At 54.7% G+C, this 20,855-nt stretch overlaps 1 protein-coding gene across 1 annotated transcript; it reads left to right on the top strand.

Annotated features, from left to right (window-relative positions):
- Window positions 1-15,289: 15,289 nt before the first annotated feature.
- Window positions 15,290-19,987, top strand: LOC120668483 (calcium homeostasis endoplasmic reticulum protein-like). The gene is made up of 3 exons (XM_039948207.1): window positions 15,290-16,271; window positions 18,338-18,603; window positions 19,011-19,987. Exons 1-3 carry the CDS (start codon window positions 15,364-15,366, stop codon window positions 19,742-19,744), a joined length of 1,908 nt encoding a protein of 635 aa, XP_039804141.1. The 5' UTR covers window positions 15,290-15,363; the 3' UTR covers window positions 19,745-19,987.
- Window positions 19,988-20,855: the final 868 nt, after the last annotated feature.

The following is a 20,855-nucleotide window of genomic DNA, read 5'->3' as shown; positions in this document are numbered from 1 at the left end:
TGCGGGCTGCGGCTTTAGAAAGCAAGGAGCAGTGGCGGAGCTCCCCATAAGTCATAGTGCGGCAGCTACCCCAGCTACCGGCGTAGTGGATACCTCTCACAACATTATCTCCCATGGCGTTTAGGCGGCTGGAGCGTCGACCGCTTGGCTTTCGTCAGTAGAGGAGAAAGAAACAGCTCATATTAGGCCGGTAGCAGGGTCCAAATAGGCGGCCCAGTTGATTTTTTGGTCCTAGCAGATGAACACCCTTGTCGGCCTGCTGCAAAACAACACTTTGCCTTCGCGAATCGACTCGAGGGGCGAGTGCTGCGTGCTTGCACTGGCCGCCCACGGGTCAATACCGGCCTAGGCTAGAGACCTAGCGGCGGCGGCTGCTGCATTGCACAGTATTCTGCCCCACCTAACGGCAATTCCAACCCTTCAACTCAGCTGTTTTCCATAACATTAAATATAATGCCACATAAGTAAAAAGCTGAGTTGACATGTGAGTTAATGAGGAGAGAAGAAAAAACATGAAAAAACCGGGTCTCATGCAAGAAATCATGTCTACGTGAAAATCAAGACAAAAGAAGAGGTGATTGGAGGGAGAAAAGAGAGAGAGAAAACATGATTGGATAGCAATTTATTTTGAAGAAACTATCCATTGGAGATGTAGTTTCTATAAGTAGTGTCTATATGACATGGTAAGTATAAAAACTACTAGTAGTGTTCTGGGTTGGAATTGCCCTAAAATGTTTGGCGAGCTCCGCCACTGGCAAGGGGAACTCATGTCGTCATTAGCGACCAAGTAGTTGGTTAGTAGAGATATTGTCATGACATTGATCAACGGCAAAGTGACTGGCAATAAGATGTTGCGAGAGAGATGCTCGATGGTGAAGATGCAAAAAGAAACGGTGACAAGTTGGAATTGGAACTGCGCTTTTTCAAAAAAAAAAGGTTGGAACTGTGGCTCGTGAGTAGAGCAGCACTGGCGAGCCACTATCACCGACAACGGATAGCATCTTTTAGGGATGAGCATTTGAGCACATAGCTACGACGATGTCGGGACCCTGTAGCAGGGATACCCACTCCTACTGCAGCAAGGCAGGACTCGTGTAGTCAGGACTCGCGTAGTCATCCGTAACTACGCCATAAGAGGCAGAGCAGCCGGGCCTCACGGGTCAGGCTCTTACCTCACTGGGCCAACGGCCCCGGGCCCGCTCCCCGCTCTGGAAAGGGTCCAGTGACGCCACGTGTCCCTGAGGAGGGGAAGCTCCGAGTCAATAGCCGAGGACTCGGACCCCTATGGGGGGTCCGGGACCTCCTCGCGCCCGTCCAAACCTCCCACGCTCGTAGAACCAGCATACCGCCGGGGCAGGGTCCGGGGGCGCCACGTGTCCCGCAGGCGCGGGCGCGAGTCTTTCGCTGGAAGACCCGCTCACCCACCGCATTCAATGCGGGTGGTTGAGGCGTGCTCTGTCGCTGCGGCACGCGGGGCAGCCTTTGTCAGGCCTCACTGTAGACCGCATATTGTCGAGGTATACAGTGCAGCCGCATGCGCCGCATCCGCGCAGAGCCCGTCTGCCGCATTAAATGGATACGATAGCACGGCACCTTTTCCATCATACCGCCTACGCCGCAAGCTACATGGCCCGTTCAGCTACGCTGCAGGCAACGCCGCAAGCTACACCCTGGCGCCGTTTCGACAAGACAGGGCATGGATATCCTGGACGGAGGATTCCCACAGGCAGAGCAAGGAAATTCAGGAACGAGATCTCCTTCGCCTGCAATGCCATAATGTATGAACATTATGTTATTTTATACTACATCGATTGGGCCCACCTGTCGGGGACCCAACGGCCATGTACGCGCCTCCCTTGAGATATAAAAGGGAGGCACTCGCTGCACACTACAAGCTCGCTCACACTCTTCAGACTCTCTCGAGACAAAAGGAACACAAGCAATACAACACACAGTAGACGTAGGGTATTATGCTCGGGCGGCCCGAACCACTCTAAATCCTTGTGTGCTTCCGTGTTCTTCCACCAAGATCGAACTAACCCTAGCTAACCCCCGAGTACTCACTCTCTGGGCTTAGGCGGGTGCATTCCGCCACCCGGCTGTGGTTTTCCACACCACGACATTTGGTGCGCCAGGTAGGGGCTGATTTAGCTGGTCTTAGTTCATCTCTTGCTCATCTCCATGGTTCGGGTGGCTGAGCACTCCCACCATGACGACGATGTGGAGATGACAGAGGGTGTGGCGTCATCCGCACCACACGCCTCTCGTCTTCCTGCACCAGGGGCACCCATGTCCGTGGAGCAGCCACCGTCGGCAACGGTGCGCGCTGCACGTCGGTAGGAGTCAGGGCGCCCGTAAAGGGCCCCCTCTCAAGCTGCGAGCAGCGGAGCACTGACGGCAGCTAGGAGTTGCTTCGCAACCCTCCGGCTGCTGCAGCCTCGCCAGACGCACTAAGGCAGTGGCGGGACGACGTTGACCATCTCCTCCATCTGGCTCAGGCCTCCCCCAGTTCTGCAAGGACTGGGCAACGACCTCCGCCTGGCAATGTGGTGGTACCCTATCACCGGCGCCAGGGCGGTGCGTCGAAATCCGTGCGCTCCCCCACGGTGAGGGGTGCATGAACAGAAGACCTACGGGCGGAGCTCAACTGCAGGCGTGCGGGTGAGAACGCCCACATCTCCGTGGAAAGGGCGTGAGAATGCCGCCTCAACATCGAGGGCCGCAACCTCAACGCCAACTTGGATGTAGCGGCACCCAAGCCTCCGGGAAACGCCCGGATACAAGCGGGCACCCGGGTGGCTGGGGTGGGTTGCACTGCGCTGGCGGATCACCTCCGTGCGGTGGCATGGCCGTCCAAGTTCCGCCCGCACCTGCTGGAGAACTACGACGGTACCACTAACCCGTCGGAATTCCTGCAGGTGTATGTTACCGCCATCACAGCAGCCGGTGGTAACGACGCCGTCATGGCGAGCTACTTTCATGTAGCCTTGACTGGGCCAGCCCGGACTTGGCTCATGAACCTCACTCCTGGGACGACTCAGTCCTGGGAGGAGCTCTGTGCGAGGTTCACAGCAAACTTCGCCAGTGCGTACCAGCAGCATAGTGTGGAGGGTCACCTCCACGCCGTGAGGCAGAAACCCGGAGAGACGCTCCGGGCATTCATCTCGCGTTTTACCAAGGTACGGGGTACCATTCCTCGTATCTCTGACACATCTATCATTACTGCTTTCCATCAGGGGGTACGTGATGAGAAGATGCTCGAGAAACTGGCAACGCACGAGGTGGAAAGCGTTACCACACTTTTCTCCCTGGCTGACAAGTGTGCCAGGGCCGCTGAGGGCCGCGCATGGCACTCAGCCCACCAAGACGGAGACGCCAAGGCTGGTGGCTCCGGGGCTACCGTCCAGGGCGGTGGTAAGAAAAAGAAGAACAAGAACCGGGGTCGCGGGGAGCCACATCCCGGCGCTCAGTCACTGCAGCAACGGCACCAGCTGCTGCGGCAGAGGCTGGGGGCCAGACTGCGCATGGCAAGCGCCCGTGCCCGCAAGGTGGCAACAGGGGTTCATGCCCAGTTCATCCCACCGCTCGCCACAGCGCCGCTGACTGCCGCGAGATCCAGAAACTCGCAAAGCGGATCAGTGGGCGGCGTGAGCAGGCCTCCAAGGATGGCTCACCCCCTCCTCGCCAGCGGTCTGGCAAGGAGAAGGCCTCCGACAGCGAGACCGCTGCCGGGGAGGAGCTGGGGTACCAATCCCCCGCTCGGGAGCTGAAGGGCATTTACAGCAACGACAACTCCGACTCCGACAACGACGACCGCCGCAAGAAGCTATACGTAATGTACGGCGGAAGCTGGGAGCTTGTCTCCCGGCGGGACGTGAAGACCCTTCGCCGAGAGGTCCTTTCGGCGAAGCCGGGGGCCCCGAAGGCGGCGCCCCACCACAGGTGGAGGAACACCACCATCTCCTTCGGGCCATCTGACTGCCCGGAGAACATGACCGGGGCTGGTGTACTACCTCTAGTCACTGCCCCAGTCATAGCCAACATCAGGCTTTATCACGTGCTGATTGACGGTGGGGTTGGCCTCAATGTCATCAGCTATGCAGCGTTCAAGCAGCTGCAGATCCCGGAGTCCAAGCTGACTCCCTCTCGCCCATTCTCCGGAGTGGGCCCACATCCGGTGTTCCCTCTGGGGAGCATCACTCTATCGGTCACGTTCGAGACCGAGGAGAACTTCTGCACAGAGAGCGTTCAGTTCGATGTTGCGGAGGTGAACCTCCTGTTCAATGCCATCATTGGCAGGCCGACTCTCTACCGCTTCATGGCCATTGCCCATTACGAATATTTGGTCCTGAAGATGCCATCCCCTGCCAGTGTCCTCACCGTGCGGGGTGACCGCTCTGCTGCTGTTGCTGCAGTCGAGAAACTGCAAGCTCTGGCGGCAGAGGCTGCACGTTCCGAGGAGGATGCCCCATCCGCCTCGCGAGCCAAGGTGCGTGCCAAGGCACCAAAGGTTCAACCGTCTGACCCGGACAATGTTCCCGTGAAGACCGTGCAGATCGGAGCGGACTCCTCCAGGACCACCCGCATCGCGGGAAACCTGGAGGAGAAATAGGAAGGTGTGCTCATCACTTTCCTCCGGGAAAATGTGGACGTGTTCGCCTGGGAACCGTCACAGATGCCCGGGATCCCTAGGGAAGTGATCGAGCACCATCTGAGGATCTACCCCGACGCCATGCCGGTACGCCAAAAACCTCGGAAGCAGTCCGTGGAGCGGTAGAACTTCATCCGTGAAGAAGTCCGCAAGCTGCAACACGCTGGCTTCATCGAGGAGGTCCACGACCCCGAGTGGTTGGCCAACCCGGTCGTCGTCCCAAAGGCCAACGGGAAGCTTCGGATGTGCATCGACTACACCAGCCTCAACAAGGCATATCCTAAAGACCCCTATCATCTTTCACGTATCGATCAGATCATGGACTCCACCTCCGGGTGTGACCTTTTGTCTTTCCTAGATGCATACTCTGGTTTCCACCAGATTCAGATGTCTAGAGAGGATAGGAAACATACTGCTTTTGTAACAGTGTTTGGACTTTATTGCTATATTGTCATGCCTTATGTTCTGCGGAATGCCTTACCCACGTTTGTACGAGCTATGAACAAAACTTTCTGTAATCTAATTAGAGATATTGTTGAGGTGTATGTTGATGACATTGTGGTCAAGACTAAGGTAGGGACAACACTAGTTGTGGACCTGTCCCTCGTCTTCGACCGACTGAGCGCCACACGCACGAAGCTGAATCCGAGAAGTGCATTTTCGGCGTCTCGGCAGGGAAGCTGCTGGGTTTCCTGGTCTCACATCGAGGCATCGAGGCAAACCCAGCCAAGATTAAGGCGATCGAGGCGATGAGGCCTCCTGGCCGCATCAAGGACGTCCAGAAGCTTACTGGATCTCTGGCTGCTCTTAGTCGCTTCATTTCGAGGCTGGCTGAGAGGGCCCTCCCCTTCTTCAAGCTATTGAGGAGGTCTGGTCCATTCTCTTGGACTGAAGAGGCTGAACAAGCCTTCCAGTAACTGAAGCAACACCTCACCTCACTGCCAGTATTGGTGGCTCCAGAGTCAGGTGAGACGTTGTTTTTGTATCTTGCTGCGTCTGCAGAGGCGGTCAGCATGGTGCTGGTCGCCGAGAGGACGGATCAAGCTCGCCAGTGGGACACCAGGGTCTCCACGGCCAAGGATGGTGAGCTGGACCAAGGACATGGGGGTCCGGCAGCCACTCCTCTATCTGAAGGTCCGGACCCCGGACAAGGGGGTCCGGAGGAGCCTCGTCTCGTTGGGAACCCAGAACCGCTGGGGGCCCAAGGACCTGACGTGATGGATAAGGGCGAGCCGGACCCGGTCGCTAGGGTCCGGACCATCCAGAAGCCAGTCTACTAAGTCAGCGAAATCCTCCACGAGGCAAAGGCCAGGTATCTTGAGACGCATAAGCTTATCTATGCCATACTTATTGCGTCCAGGAAACTACGCCACTATTTTCACGCACACAGAGTTGTCGTAGTGACCTCTTACCCGCTGAGAGTGATCCTGCACAACTCCAATGCCACGGGCAACATCGCCAAGTGGGCAGCAGAGTTGGCTGAGTTCCAGCTGAACTTTCAGCCCCGCCATGCAGTCAAAAGCCAAATCCTGGCTGTTTTTCATATCAGAATGGACTCCTTCCCCAAGAAATTCTGGGGGTCCGGACCTCAACGCCGGACCCCCGGAGCCGGAAGTCAGGACACCAGTCTTCGCCGAGCCCCACTGGACACTCTTATTCGACGGGTCCGTCCGCAAGCAGTGGGCTGGAGCTGGTGTGGTCCTCACCGACCCAAACGGAGATCAGCTGAAGTACATGGTGCACCTTGAGTTCAAGGCCACCAACAACATGGTAGAGTACGAAGCTTTGATCTTTGGCCTGACACAAGCCCTGTCTCTGGGGGTCCGGCAGCTTCTGGTGAAGGGAGATTCTCAGCTAATCATCAAGAAGGTCCGGGGGGATTGCAGCTGCAACAATCCCTAGCTCGCGGCATACCTCATTCACGTGAGGAAGCTCGAGAAGGACTTCGACGCCATGGAACTGCAACATGTTCCCCACGAATTCAACTCAGCAGCAGAAAATCTCTCCGCGAGAGCATCTACCTGGGCATCCGTGCCCGAGGGCGTCTTCGAAAGACGGCTGCTGAGACCTACCGCCCAGCCTGCCGAACTGGGTGAAGGGGATCAAGCTAGCACCTCGAAGCTAGCGGTCCCGGCGGCATTCCACCTGTGGTGCCCGCCTTGGGTTGTGTGCTCTGCTGAGGATCCTGGAGACCTCATAGAGCCGCTCCCACCTGCTCAGGGAGCTCCCGATGCATGGATCTCCGAGATCCGGGACTACCTGAAAGACAATATCCTTCCTGATGACGATGCGTCCGCTGAGCGCATAGTATGATTGGCTAAACGCTACGCGGTGGTAGAAGGGGATCTCTACCGCCGTGGTGCCAATGGTATCCTCATGCGGTGCATTTCCCAGCGAGAGGGCCGCGAGTTACTCGCGGAAATCCATGGAGGCGAGTGTGGAAGTCATTCCTACTCTCGCACGCTTGTTGGTAAGGCCTTTCGGCATGGCTTCTACTGGCCGACAGCTCTCCAGGATGCGGTTGAGCTGGTAAGGTCCTGCAAAGCATGCCAGTTCCATGCAAAGCAAATACACACACCGGCTCAAGCTCTGCAAATGATCCCGCCCTCATGGCCATTCGTCGTATGGGGCGTGGATATCCTAGGGCCATTCCCCCGGGCCGTCGGCGGGTACCGGTTCCTCTACGTCGCCATTGACAAATTCACAAAATGGCCGGAGGTTACCCCTGTGGTGAACATCACTAAAAAATCAGCAGTCGCATTCCTCAAGTCCATTGTGTGCAGATTTGGCGTCCCAAACCACATCATCGCGGACAACGGGGCCCAATTCAAGAGCAGACTCTTCCAAGAGTACTGTGAGGACATCGGCATCCAGCTGTGCTTTGCGTCCGTGTCACATCCCCGCAGCAATGGATAGGTCGAGAGAGCGAATGCAGAGATCCTCAGGGGACTCAAGACCCGCACCTATAACTGCTTGAAAAAGCATGGTGCCAAATGGGTTGATAAGCTCCGTGCGTACTACGGGGCAACCGAACCACACCCAGCCGAGCCACCGTGGAGACCCCATTCTTCCTGGTCTACGGGGCTGAAGCATGCCTTCCCCCGGAAATTCACCTGGGCTCACCACGGGTCCAGGCTTTTGACGAATCCATGCAGGAATAACTGCGGCGTGACAACGTGGACTTCGTTGACAAACGAAGATGGCGAGCAGCAATCCGAAATGCACGCTACAACCAGGCGCTCAGGCGCTATCATCAACGGTTCGTGCACAGTAGGGAGCTCCGGGCCGGGGACCTCGTCCTAAGGTGGATTCTGAACCGAGCAGGGCTCCACAAACTTTCCCCGAGCTGGGAGGGTCCCTTCAAGGTTACAGAAGTTTGTCGGCCCGGATGCGTTCACTTTGCCACAGAAGAAGGGGTGCCGCTACCCAACCCATGGAACATAGAGCATCTGCGTATGTTTTACACTTAGACAGAGCAGGAAAATGAATTTTTCCTTTGTAACAAGATATGATTAGCGTGCGGTACAGAGCGGTGGGGGTCCGTCCTCGTAAACCCGGCCTCTGGCATCCATCGCACCTTCAGCTAACATTAACGCACGCCCCAGAGCGGTAGAGGTCCTTCCTCATAAACCCGGCCTCTGGCATCCATCGCGCAAGCCATGTATATCAAGTTGCAAAGGAAAGATTTGCCTCCAGTTCTGTCATTGTGTCAAATTTTATTTCGCATTTCGATTCTCGAGTTTTTACCTTTCTAACCCCTGCGTGGACTTCCACTCTTGTCGCTACAGCTAAGATCTGTATTGAGTTGCTGGACTGCCGTACAGGTCCGGACCCCCTTTGCTGTCGGGAGAGGGGTCTGGACCCCTAGGGACCTGCTCTGGAGAGGGGGTGCTTGTTTCTTGGTGTGGTCCGGAGTCCTGTGTAGCCGCTTAGCCGGTTCCGTACCCAAAGCCTACACGCTCCACCACACTGTAACGAGTGCTCTAGTACCCGGAGCTAGGTAATTAGGAGCCCGGACCTCATTCTAGCTCAAGGGTTGGCTTCCTAAGTCCTACACGGCAGGTCCAGCTCCATATCTCAAAGGATCGAGTACGGCAGAATGACCTCACCCACTGCTAGGGAGGGGTCCGAAACGTCGGAGCCAGGTCCGGAAAAGTCGTGTTTGTTTCCTGGTGTGGTCCGGAGCCCTGTGTAGCGCCTTAGCCTGGTTACGTACCCTAAGCCTACACACTCCACCACTCTGTAACAAAGCATTGAGCTGCCTGGACCTGCGTATCCGGAGCCCCGGACCTCGTACTAGCTTGGGGGCCGGTCCAGAATAAGTCCCGCGGGCCTGCTACTAAGCTTTGACGTTGAGTGGTATGCAGGTTAGACCTAGACTGGTGGTAGCTAGCCTTAAACCATTGAGCCTACCAACCAGGGGGTCCCGGCATCTGCTTTAAGACTTCATGCAGATCGAGGTCCAGTCTCGGTGGTAGACAGGCTCAAAACAACTGAGCCTGTCCCCCAGGGGGCCCGGAGTGTTCGCTTTGGGACAGACACCACGGATCGATTCTGCATGCGTCAAACAGCTAAGTTGCAGTATCATTACTACCATCCCAGCGAGTTTGATTTTCCTCTCTATAGTTTTTTCTGCTATACAGGGAATAAGTCGCTCGTTCCAGTTGCAATTTATGCTTCACCTATGCCCAAGGACGCTTACTCAACCTCATATGGGGGTCTGGAGTGTCTTCTTCGGCTCCGATGGCAGATAGGTCCTAACAACCGAACCTATCTACCAGGGCGCCAGGGCGCTGGGGTGCTGCATACCGCAAACCAAAGCAATTGACAAACAGCTAAGTTGAAATTTTCTTCTATTAAAGTTTCAATAAGTACAATGTTTTTACATAACACAAAAAACAAAAGTACAATGTCCAGCTCAGGAATCTGCAGGCTCCCGCTTGAAGTAAGCGGCTACGAAGTCGACGACATTCCGCACGCTTTCCTGAGTGGTGGCCTCCGTCTCCGCCACTGGACCATCGACGACGGGGGCTAGCGAGATGGCTGGGTCGTGCATCCGGAGGCAAGTCAGAATGTACTCCGCCACCATCCGGCACAGCTCGCGGCCCTCAGCTTCAAGGTGGCCGGCAAGGATCGGCTCCAGACACCGGAGTCTGTCGGAAGCAGAGTTCAGCACTGGGAGGGCGTCATCAATTGAAGCTGGCGGCTCCGCCACTTGGATTGGACTCATTCCAAGTGGCACCAGCGCTGAACTCGCTTCGCTCGCCCAGTCGACGATTCGCTGGGGCCCCCTGAGCTGGTCCTCCTGCAGCTTCCGGACCGCCTCCTGGACCGCCTCCTGCACCTGGGCATCCAGTGCCACCTGAGCCGCCTCCAGCTGGCGGGCCTTCTCCTGGAACGAGGCCTCTTTTTGCGCCGCTGACTCTTTCAGTTTCTTAAGACACTCGCGCTGGCGCGCAAGGGCCTGCTCCATGGTGGTGGTGAGGGATTCCCGCCGGGAAGGGACTTCCTCTCCCCCTCGAGCTCTATTTCGGTGACAGCCTGCTGGCTGGTGGTCTCCTACAGCTCCTGGCGCCATTGGTGCAGAGACTCGGAGAGCTTGTCGAGCTCCAGCTTGCGGACCTCGAGTCCCTGGCTGCGAGACTCGAACTCGGACCGCTGGGCCGTGAGGCTGGCCTCCTCCTTGGCAATAGCCTCCTCCCGCAGCGCCAGGGCTTTTTCCCGTCTTGACACCGCAAACTCCCGGTCGAACACTTTCCGGAGCCCCTTCCTGTAGGACTCCAGGTCGGCCTCAAGCTCAGACCGGGCGGCGGTGGCTCGGGAGGCTTCGGCCTTAGTGCGCTCCTCTAGGTGGATGTGCCTGTCACCGAGGCGCTGACGCTCGCTCTCTAGAGCAGCCCACTCCCGCCGGAAGGCCGCCTCGGCGGTAGAGGTCGCCTCCTCTATCGTCTGCCGGACCCGGACCAGCACCTGGGGGAGGGGAACTGCATCCTCCTCTGGGGGACCCTGTAGGAGCCGCCTACCAGAGACCTCCTCCAGCTCTTCCTCTGCCGTAGGTTGGGAGCTGGGGGAGGGGATGTCCAGCACAGACGTCGGGACCTCAGGTATCGAGGTGCTCGCCGTTGCCAAGCCCGGTGTCGGCGCGACTGCCGCCGTAGCCGGGACCTCGGGGCCCACCACATCGGGCGTTGCTGCGCCTGGCACTGGCGCACCCGCCGCCGCCGCGTTGGGTGCCACCGGGTTAGTAGAGGTTGCCGCACCCGAGCTCCCCACATCCGTCGTCGCTTCCGCCGTTGCCGCAGAGACTCCAGACGCCTAGACCCCCGGTGACGAGCCAGCGGTGGTGGAAGAGCTGCCTGGGCGAGAGGCCCTGGCAGACAAAGAGAAGAAGCCTTCTGTAAAAAGCGAAGCACCGGGAATAAGGGGAGTGAACGGAAGAACACTCACCCCGAAGTGCCGGGTCTCCAGTGCCCACGGAGGCTCGGCGACTGCTTCTGCTACTGCTGCTGCTCCCGTGGCGGCGGCGGAGGTGCACCTTGCGACTGCTTCCGCTGCTGCTGCTGCTCGCGTGGCGGCGGCGGAGGCGCACCTTGTGGCTGCTGGTTCTGCTGCTTCTACTGCTCCCGTGGCGGCGGCGGAGGCGCAACCCGAGGCTGCCGCTGCTGCTGTTGCTGCCGGGGGTAGGCATCTCCTGGCGGTGGTGGTGGCGGCGCGGCTACTCCGGGGGTCCCGCGAGAGCCGGGGGCCTGGGAGCTACCCTGGCCCGCGTCCTCAGCGGTCCTCTGACGCTTTGCAGCGGGCTCCATAACCGGGGTCCCGTCGCTGTGGTGCAACCTGCGCCGGCTCGCTTCCTCCGACGACGCGCTGGAGCTGCTCCGGGCCTGGCTGGGACCGCTCGTGGCAGAGCTACCAGCCACGACCTGCTTGCCCTTGGCAGGGGGGCCAGACCCCGCGGCGCTCGGCACGGCCTGTTCCGTGGTGGGTCCTGCTGCAGTCTTGGGGCCCGGTGAAGTTGAAGGCAGGACGCGGCCGCTGCTTCAGAGGGGCAATCCGGTGCTTCAAGAAGTCCCCGAGCACGTGCAGCGAGGTGAGGCCGCCCTCTGCCAGCGTCCTGATCTTGCTCAGCACGGAGTCGAACTCCGACGGCAGGGACGGCTTGGCCCTCCTTGCGCCAGTCCTCCCACTTCCCGCCAGTAAGCCCGGGGTTGTAGTACGCCCCCACTTCATCCCTGCCCTTCCCGGACTTCACCAGGACGAAGAAGTGGCGGAAGAGGATGACGCAGGGCCGCACCCCCACAAACATCTCGCACAAAGTGGACGAAGATTGACGTCAGGAGGATGGAATGGGGCGTGAGGTGTTGGAGCTAGAGGCCGAAATCTTCCAGTAGCAGCAAGAAGAACGAAGAGATCGGCAGCCCCAGGCTGGTGGAAATGTGCGAAATGAACATCACAAATTCCTCGGCGCGCAGATCGCCAAGGGGAACCGAGCCTGCTCGAATCTCCCAGGCAGTCTCCTGTGGACTCCACCCAAGCAGGCGGCGCACCATGTTCAGCTCCTCCTCGGTCAGGAAACGACAGGGGCGAACAAGGGACGCCATCTTACTATGGGGGCGAGGAACAATCTGTGCAGAAGAGCAAGGGGCGAGGAGGCTCGAAGGCAAAGGGGTGCAAAGGCTTGGAAGGAAGAAGGCGAATGCGGAAAAGTAACCGCGGTATGCGGTTTGTCCCTTTATGAAGCCTGATCCAATCGGCGCGCCCCGGAACCATCGCTGGAACCCAAGCGACGCTCGCGCCTGGTGTTAACCACCCAGTCCATGACAAGGGGGCCCAGGCCCGCCTGTCAGGGAGGGCGGGTAACAAACAAATGTGTGAAAAGGCGGGATCTGAACCGTCGCCCGCGCGCGAAGCGAGGCGGAAGCTGAGCTGACGTGCGCGCATAAAGCGCTGGCATGACCAGGCTTTTCGGGAACTGCGCTGGTGGTAAATATCCTGTTTACTCCGGCCGCAACAATGCCGAGCATCGCTCGCGTGACTAGGTGTACCACTGTACGTGGGGACCACAAGTCAGTAAGCCGTTGCGATGTGATGAGGCAGCAAAAAACCCGATGGATGATCAAAGCCGGACAAGACTCCTGCAGTATGCATAGTCTAACGCTAGAAGCTTCAAGTTATGCAGGGCCAAATCACAGTAGTGGCCCCACCTGCGGGTTCGTCACCTCTCCCGAGGTGGGCCCGGGGGCCACTGTCGGTACCCTGTAGCAGGGATACCCACTCCTACTGCAGCAAGGCAAGACTCGCGTAGTCATCCGTAACTACGCCATAAGAGGCGGAGCAGCCAGGCCCCACGGGTCAGTCTCTTACCTCACCAGGCCAACGGCCCCGAGCCCACTCCCTGCTCTGGGACGGGTCCGGTGACGCCACGTGTCCCTGAGGAGGGGAAGCTCCGAGTCAATAGCCAAGGGCTCGGACCCCCCATAGGGGTCCGGGACCTCCTCGCGCCCGTCCGGACCTCCCACACGAGTAGAACCAGCATACTGCCGGGGCAGGGTCCGGAGGCGCCACGTGTCCCGCAGGCGCGGGCGCGAGTCTTCCGCTGGAAGACTCGCCCACCCACCGCATTCAATGCGGGTGGTTGAGGTGTGCTCTGCCTCCGCGGCACGCGGGGCAGCCTTTGTCAAGCCTCACTGTAGACCGCATATAACCGAGGTACACAGTGCCGCCGTATGCGCCGCATCCGCGCAGAGCCCGTCTGCCGCATTAAATGGATAGGACGGCACGGCACCTTTTCCATCATACCGCCTACGCCGCAAGCTACACGGCCCGTTCAGCTACGCTGCAGGCAACGTCGCAAGCTACACCCTAGCGCCGTTTCAACAAGATAGGGCATGGATATCCTGGACGGAGGATTCCCACAGGCAGAGCAAGGAAATCCAGGAACGAGATCTCATTCGCCTGCAATGCCATAATGTATGAACAATATGTTATTTTATACTACATCGATTGGGCCCACCTGTCGGGGACCCAACGGCCATGTACGCGCCTCCCTTGAGATATAAAAGGGAGGCGCTCGCTGCACACTACAAGCTCTCTCGCACTCTTCAGACTCTCTCGAGACAAAAGGAACACAAGCAATACAACACACAGTGGACGTAGAGTATTACGCTCGGGCGGCCCGAACCACTCTAAATCTTTGTGTGCTTACGTGTTCTTCCACCAAGATCGAACTAACCCTAGCTAACCCCCGAGTACTCACCCTCTGGACTTAGGCGGGTGCATTCCGCCACCCGGCTGTGGTTTTCCACACCACGACAGACGACAATCATTTTGTAGTGATGAAGCGATCATACCATGGCCTATAAACACAACTACCATCTTTTCCACACAAAGTGGTTTGGTTTCCATAACTAAATAGGCGCATTTTCCTCTCAAACTCTCACCACTTGTTAAGAGCACGTAACATTCCTCTTTAAAGTCCATGTACCCTGTAAAATCTTAAGCTCAAATGAGAGCTCATAAAGAGGTGGTGAAAAACTAAAGCTTGATGCAACGTGCAGTGAGGGGAGAGGGCGAGAGGGGAATGAGAGGATGATGAGTGATGACATGAAATCTTCTTTTGAAAACAAAGTTTGGAAACAACATGAGATTCCTACGAACCTGCATGGATGATGGTTACATTACAGTCGTATTGTGGTTTCAGCTGGCATGGTGAACTCGTTTGGAAAAGATTTTTTTCTTCAATTTTCGATTCGAATCAATTGAACATTCTATAAATTTTTAATGTCTGAATGTTTTCATCCACCATATCTGCTCTCCGAAAGGTGGACTCCAAACGATGAATCTTCTCGAAGAACACACATGTAAATTCTAAATCAAGCAATTGATGGAATCAAAAGAGGGAACGAAAGTAAATGCGAAATTACTTTTCACTCGGAATTCTTTATTCATTTGAAAACGAGACTAAGTTCCTTAGTGGGTCTGGCGGATCGCATCTCAAGATTTTTATGTTGGTGATATGTCCAAGAGCCCATCATCACAATACGGTTTAAAGGCCCAAAAGGATATTGATCCAAGAGGGATTAGGGTTACTAATGGGCCTATGAGATAGAAGCCCATTAGTACGCCCTATATATACGAGGAAGGGGCTAGGGGGCGAAACCCTGAGCTGCGCCACCTCCCTAGCCGCCGCCCCTCCCTCTCTCTCTCGGCCGCCGTCCTTGCCGTTCGTGCGGTGCTAGCACACCGACGCCCGGCGTTTCATCCCCGTACGTGTGGACTCCGTGGAGGCGCTGCTGCGACTGCTGCGCTGATCGGCTGCTGGGATCAAGTACGAGGAGCTCGGTTCGTGGGACGTGATCGACTACTTCCTCTACATCGACGCGCGACTTCTTCCGCTGCGCTGCGTGTCTAGTGGTAACGATCTATGATCTTCTACTCGCAAGCGTCTTGGGTATATGCGGTAGTGGTGCTAGCGTAGCTTACCCGTTTCCCTACATTTTAACGGCCCGGGTCGTATTGATACCCAATTCCTTCACGGGCGCGATGCAGTTTCTCTAATGGGCCGAACGAGTCTGGGTTGCGACCGTCTGGCCCATCGGCCTTTACGAGTCCACTAGCTGCTCGGCTTGGCATCTCGCGGACTCTCCTCGGACTTCGATTGTCTTCTCCCCTGTCTCCGCCGCCGCCCTACCCCTCTTCTCGCCGGAGCCCCCTACATGGACCGGCAACCCCAGGACTACGCGGCGGCGGCCATGGCGTACGCGCAGGCGCAGCAGCCACCGCCCCCGCAGTACGGCGGCTACCACCCGCAGGCGCCGCCGCAGTACCCGCCCCACCCTTACGGCGCTCCGCTCCCGCAGTACCCGCCCTACGCGCGCCCCATGCCGCCGGCCTACTCGCACCTACCGCCGCACCAGCAGCCGCCTCCCCCGTACGCGGCGCACCCGCCGCCGCCGCATGTCATGTCCACGCCCTCCCCGCCGCCGCACCATCCCTACATGCACCCGCCGCCGTTCGAATCCGCTCCGCCGCCGGCCGCGCCCCCCGCTGATCCGGAGCTCCAGAAGCGCATCGACAAGCTCGTTGAGTACATCGGCAAGAACGGGCCGGAATTCGAGGCCATGATCCGCGACAAGCAGCACGACAACCCGGACTACGCCTTCGTCTTCGGCGGGGAAGGCCACGCCTACTACAGGTACATGCTCTGGCTCTTGCCGCGCCCACCGGTGCCAGCGCCGTACCCGCCGGGGTCGATGCATATCATGCCGCCGATGGGTCCTATGATGAGGGGGCCGCCGATTCACCAGCCGGGGTACCCGCCATTCTATGACCAGCACCAGCAGTTTGCCGCTCCCCACGGCCATGGGGAGTATGAGGCTGCAGCGCAACCGTTCAAGGGACTATCCGGGCCGCTACCCACTGATGTTGCTGCTGAGCTGCAAGATGTGCTTAACAATCTTAATGGCACCAAGGAATCAATAAAGGGAGCAAAATCATGGTTTATGCAAAGGTTACCATTTGCGCCGGCTCTGGCTGAAGCTCTTAGGGAGAGAGTATTTACCTTGGAGGATTCGGAGCGTCAGCTGCACATAATTTTCCTGGTGAACGATATTCTTTTTGAAAGGTATGGCTCCATTTGACTTCTACTTTTTTTAATAGAATTGCTTAGGGGCAGAGGTAGAGAGAAATTGAAGGGGGTGCGGCACTTCATATGAATAGAAAATATGTATGATTTTCAAGCGAATATGATCAAAGTTTAAGGGTAATAGTTAGCTTTTCGACTTTTTGGTGGGTGCGTCCGCACCCACAACTTATAACCTGGCTCTGCCCCTGGAATTGCTTATGCCTTGTCATTTTAAATGTACTTCTTTCATTGATTCGTTGTCCTTGTATTCATTTTGATGAGTATGAGCGATAGTCCTCGAGCGGTTATATGACTTGTTCATGATGTTTTTGCCAATCAGCAGATATTGTTTTGACATCTTGTCAACAATAGCGCAGCAACATAGAGAGTGACCTTTTCATGTTTCTAGCATCTATACTATATTTCTCGTCTTAGTCGCTCACCAAATTAGGGGTATTTGGTGCTACCATAGATTGGCCAAATTTATTTCTACCATAGTTCAGCCTAATTTATTTCAAATGTGTGTACTTTGCAAAGACTAACATCTGAACAATGGAGGCATTTTTTTTTGGAAAACACGTAAATGTCTTTTGACTGACTATGGAATCAATGTGAATAAAAAACTGTCATGTGCTATATACCATCGATCCCACCCAGTACTCCAAGTACCACCGTTTTAGATAGATTGTGCTGTCCAGGATTTACCACTCCGGTACCTTTTCCATCCATATCCTGTCTCATCTCCATTATCCTTCCTTCTTCGGTGAGTCACAGCCTCACAAGCGCTGAGGTCACCCCATCCTTATTTGGCTTTGCTTCCCTTCTCCCAAATTATGAATTCAATTTGGATGGGGAGGAGTTCAATACCACACAGATCTGCGACAAGGTTAGGTGATTTGGACAAGGTAGAGCGATTTGGGGTCTGCAATTTGGGCAAGAGTAGCTCCTTCCAATTTGGGCGGAGGTATGCTGCAGGCACGGATGCTTCTGGTAGAGTTGAGTTGGCCCGCGTTGGTTTCTGGCGGAGGCAGGCTGCGGTTCAGCAGCTTGCGCCATAGATGGAGGTGAATTATGTCTACAAGGGAGAAGATGGACAACAGGACGAACGCTGCATTGAAGCTTCTCCCAGTGCCCCTGCCTGTCCTGGCTGCTGATGCAACTGCCGCTGAACATCAACCAGAACCCAAATGCAAAAGATGATGAAGAACAATTCAATCCATTTTGTTCTCATAAATAATGCACAATAACAGCTCCTTCATGTTGTGTGCCGTTACTAGAATTCTACAAACAATTGGGGAATTCTTCACCAAGCAAACACTAACACTGGCAGTAAGCTTCAAGTGGGGCAAGCTGAGGAGGTGGCAAACAGCTTGGAGAAGAGGGCCGGACGAGGGGAAAAGGGTGAGGGAGATATGCTGCAGTGGAGAGCAAGGGGGCAGGCTGGCAGCTATAGTGATGAGTACCGCAGGGATCTTTTGATGCGTTAAGTGTACCATGTGGATTTGTTGGTATAGTATATTTCTGAAGCATTGTTCTTTTGGTCCTAGAACCAAATTTTCCTTTCTCATATGAAGATGAAAGTGGACTCCTAAATTATTTATGCAATTTTTGGCCCATTAAAAACTGTGCAGTGCTACAAACACATGGCAAATAGCATCTGGTAATTTCTGTTGTGCTTTTCTAAACTGTTTTACCTTTTGAATACATCCATTTTTACGAGTAATCAGATCCAAGTCTCATAATAACATGAGGAAACACTGAAATATGGGATAATTTGATTTCTGGACCTTGGTGCATTGTGATGGAGGGTCCATATGGGAAAATAAGAAAAATTGAGGATATATCAATATGAACTTACGCGATATATGTACACTGATGTACCATGATATTGATTCTGGATTAAACTGAGTTAATTGGAAATAACTTGGGATTCTGTTTGGTTACATATTTAACACCTGCTCTGGAGAACTTGCTGAGGCATGACCCTTGAGAGATCTAATCTCGCTTCTGAGAATTTCATAGTGCACGTCATAACTATATTTAATATACTGCTCTACATGATGCAGCTTACAAAGACGAACTAATATTCGGAACCTCGACAATGAGGCTATTGCTTTTAAATCTGTGCTGGGTTCCATGCTTGCAAGGATTTACAATAATCCACAGAGCAAAGATGACAGCCACACTCGTGTTGAGAAAATCCTGCAGTTCTGGGGTTCAAAGGAAGTTTACGACCAGGAAACCATTGTTGACTTTGAAAGAGAGATGAAAGGTGGGTTGGCATATCCTTTGGCACCGCGACATGTTTCACCAGATCCCTCTACCTTTTCAGGTATCTCCTTTCTCTTCCTCCTTAATTACCTCATATTCTTCCATTCTATCTAGGTACTTAACCTTTTGGGGGGTTGTATCTGAGGGTATAAGGATGCTTGTTTTTTGTTATATTTGCGTACTTGACCTTTTTATCCAGGTGATTACCATTTTTCTTGTCTTGGTGCAGTAAATCTTAGATTTGATCATGATATTTTGATTCCAGAAACTTTTTGGGGCAACCTCTGAACTGCACTAGCTACTATATGTTGTGGCGACTATTTCGAGGATTCGTAATTTTCTAGATTTCATTCCCTGAAAAATATTTGGGCCACCATTGGGTTCTTTTTGCAATATCTTTTAAGAGGCAAAATTATTGCATGAACATTTTGCTCGTTTGCAGCAATCCTAAACGAGGTATTTTTGCAGGATCAGCACCAGTGCCCTCAAAATGGTCCTCAGAACCTCCAGAGAAGGAAAAGGCAATCCATCCTATCTCTGGTCCACCTCAATCTGCACCCTCTGCACAATTTTCAGCAAATCAACTCCCAGCTGGTGTTTATCCTCCTGTAGCTCAAACTACTTTTCCAGGATCTTTACCAGTGCAACCATCTTTGATTCCTTCTGCGATTCCTCAAAGCACAGCTGCTCCTACAAATGACTCAAATCCACCTCCTTATCCACTCTTCCCACCTGGCCTCATTCCTGGAATGGTTCGTAAGATGCAGATTGGGAGTGGAGTGCCATACTCTCCCTTGAGCCCACTTGACATCCCCACAGTCATCCCTCCGTCGACCGTTCCAGAGTCTGAGATCCTTGAGCGTGTATCAAAGTTCTTCAGTGAGATTGGGGAGGTAAACCCATCAGAAGGTCCGATGAGACAGAGCGAGCATGATGATTACGATGACTACGAGAGGGAACTTCCTGCTCGAAAGGGAGGGGCATGTATTCCTCCCCCGCCTAACCTGCTTGTAAACCCCGAGACAGGGATGCGTGCTGATGGTAGCATCGAAAGCAAACCGGGGTCCAGCGGCCGGTTGGGTCTGGGAGCTTCTGCTGATCCGAACGAGGTGAGCCAGTATGGTGATGTCTATTCTTCATATCGCAAGCAGAGGAGCACCACATACCATTCTTCCATCACTTCTCGCTCCACGTCAAGGTGAAAGCTGCAAGCCTGCAAACGCTTCTCATTTTCCCTACTTTCGCCTCACGATGTATGTGACGATGTAATGCTGTATGGTTCTCTTGTTATTGCGCAATGCAACTTTGCCCTGTCACAGCACGTGTACTACAGCTCATGTATGCCAATTGCAAATTATGGATGTTATGGAGATTAGCAGTTTGCCTGTCCTACAGCTGGAAGGACTTGTTTTCGAGAAATCGACATGAAGTTTGCCACTTGCAAATTACTCGTGTCCTAAACGTCCTAAAAAAACAAGTTATTCTAGGATTCAAAATTTGTCCCAAAAAATAAATTATTCTACCCTATTTACAAAGTGATGTGCATGCAAGAATCATCTAGTACTAAATATAGATAATAAATAAGAGCAAATATGATCATTTTACCTCCTCTGTCATAGAATTCCTAGAATGATTTGTATTTTGAGATGGAGTATGCATTTTGCAAAGATCTCTACTTAACCTGGTGCTGTTTTATGTTGTTTTTGATTGTTAATATGTTATAAAATTTCTAGAATGATTTGTAATTTAAGATGAAGTTTGTAGAATGATTTTATTTTGGAATGGGGCAGTATGCATTTTCCAGAGATCTTGTGACACCCCAGCCCAAGGGCTTAATAGGATTGATAGAATACTCATGTCAACAAGTTGCAATTTCTTTTCCGGAAGCCGATCTCGAAAGAACTCTAAAGTTAAGCGTGCTTGATCTAGAGCAATTTCGAGATGGGTGACCGACCGGAAACTTCTTCCCGGGTGCGCACGAGTGAGGACAAATTACGCAGAAAAGACTTGTGTTGGTCTGTGAGAATGGTATCAGAGCCAACTCTCGCGGTTTCACTGGCACGTACGGGCGTAAGTGTACGGGTATGTGGACGGGCGCGTGGGGGCGCAGATTACGCAGAAAAGACTTGTGTTGGTCTGTGAGAATGGTATCAGAGCCAACTCTCGCGGCCAACTCTCGCGGTTTCACTGGCACGTACGGGCGTAAGTGTACGAGTATGTGGACGGGCGCGTGGGGGCGCAGATGCCACCGGCATGTGGACGGGCGCGTGGCGGGTCAGTGCGCGGATATCTGGGATGCGCCGTTGCACTGGA

This window comes from Panicum virgatum, chromosome 4N, assembly GCF_016808335.1.
Source record: "Panicum virgatum strain AP13 chromosome 4N, P.virgatum_v5, whole genome shotgun sequence".
NCBI lineage: Eukaryota > Viridiplantae > Streptophyta > Magnoliopsida > Poales > Poaceae > Panicum > Panicum virgatum.
Note: the sequence above shows the minus strand (reverse complement) of the source record. Positions and strands in the feature narration are given on the sequence as shown.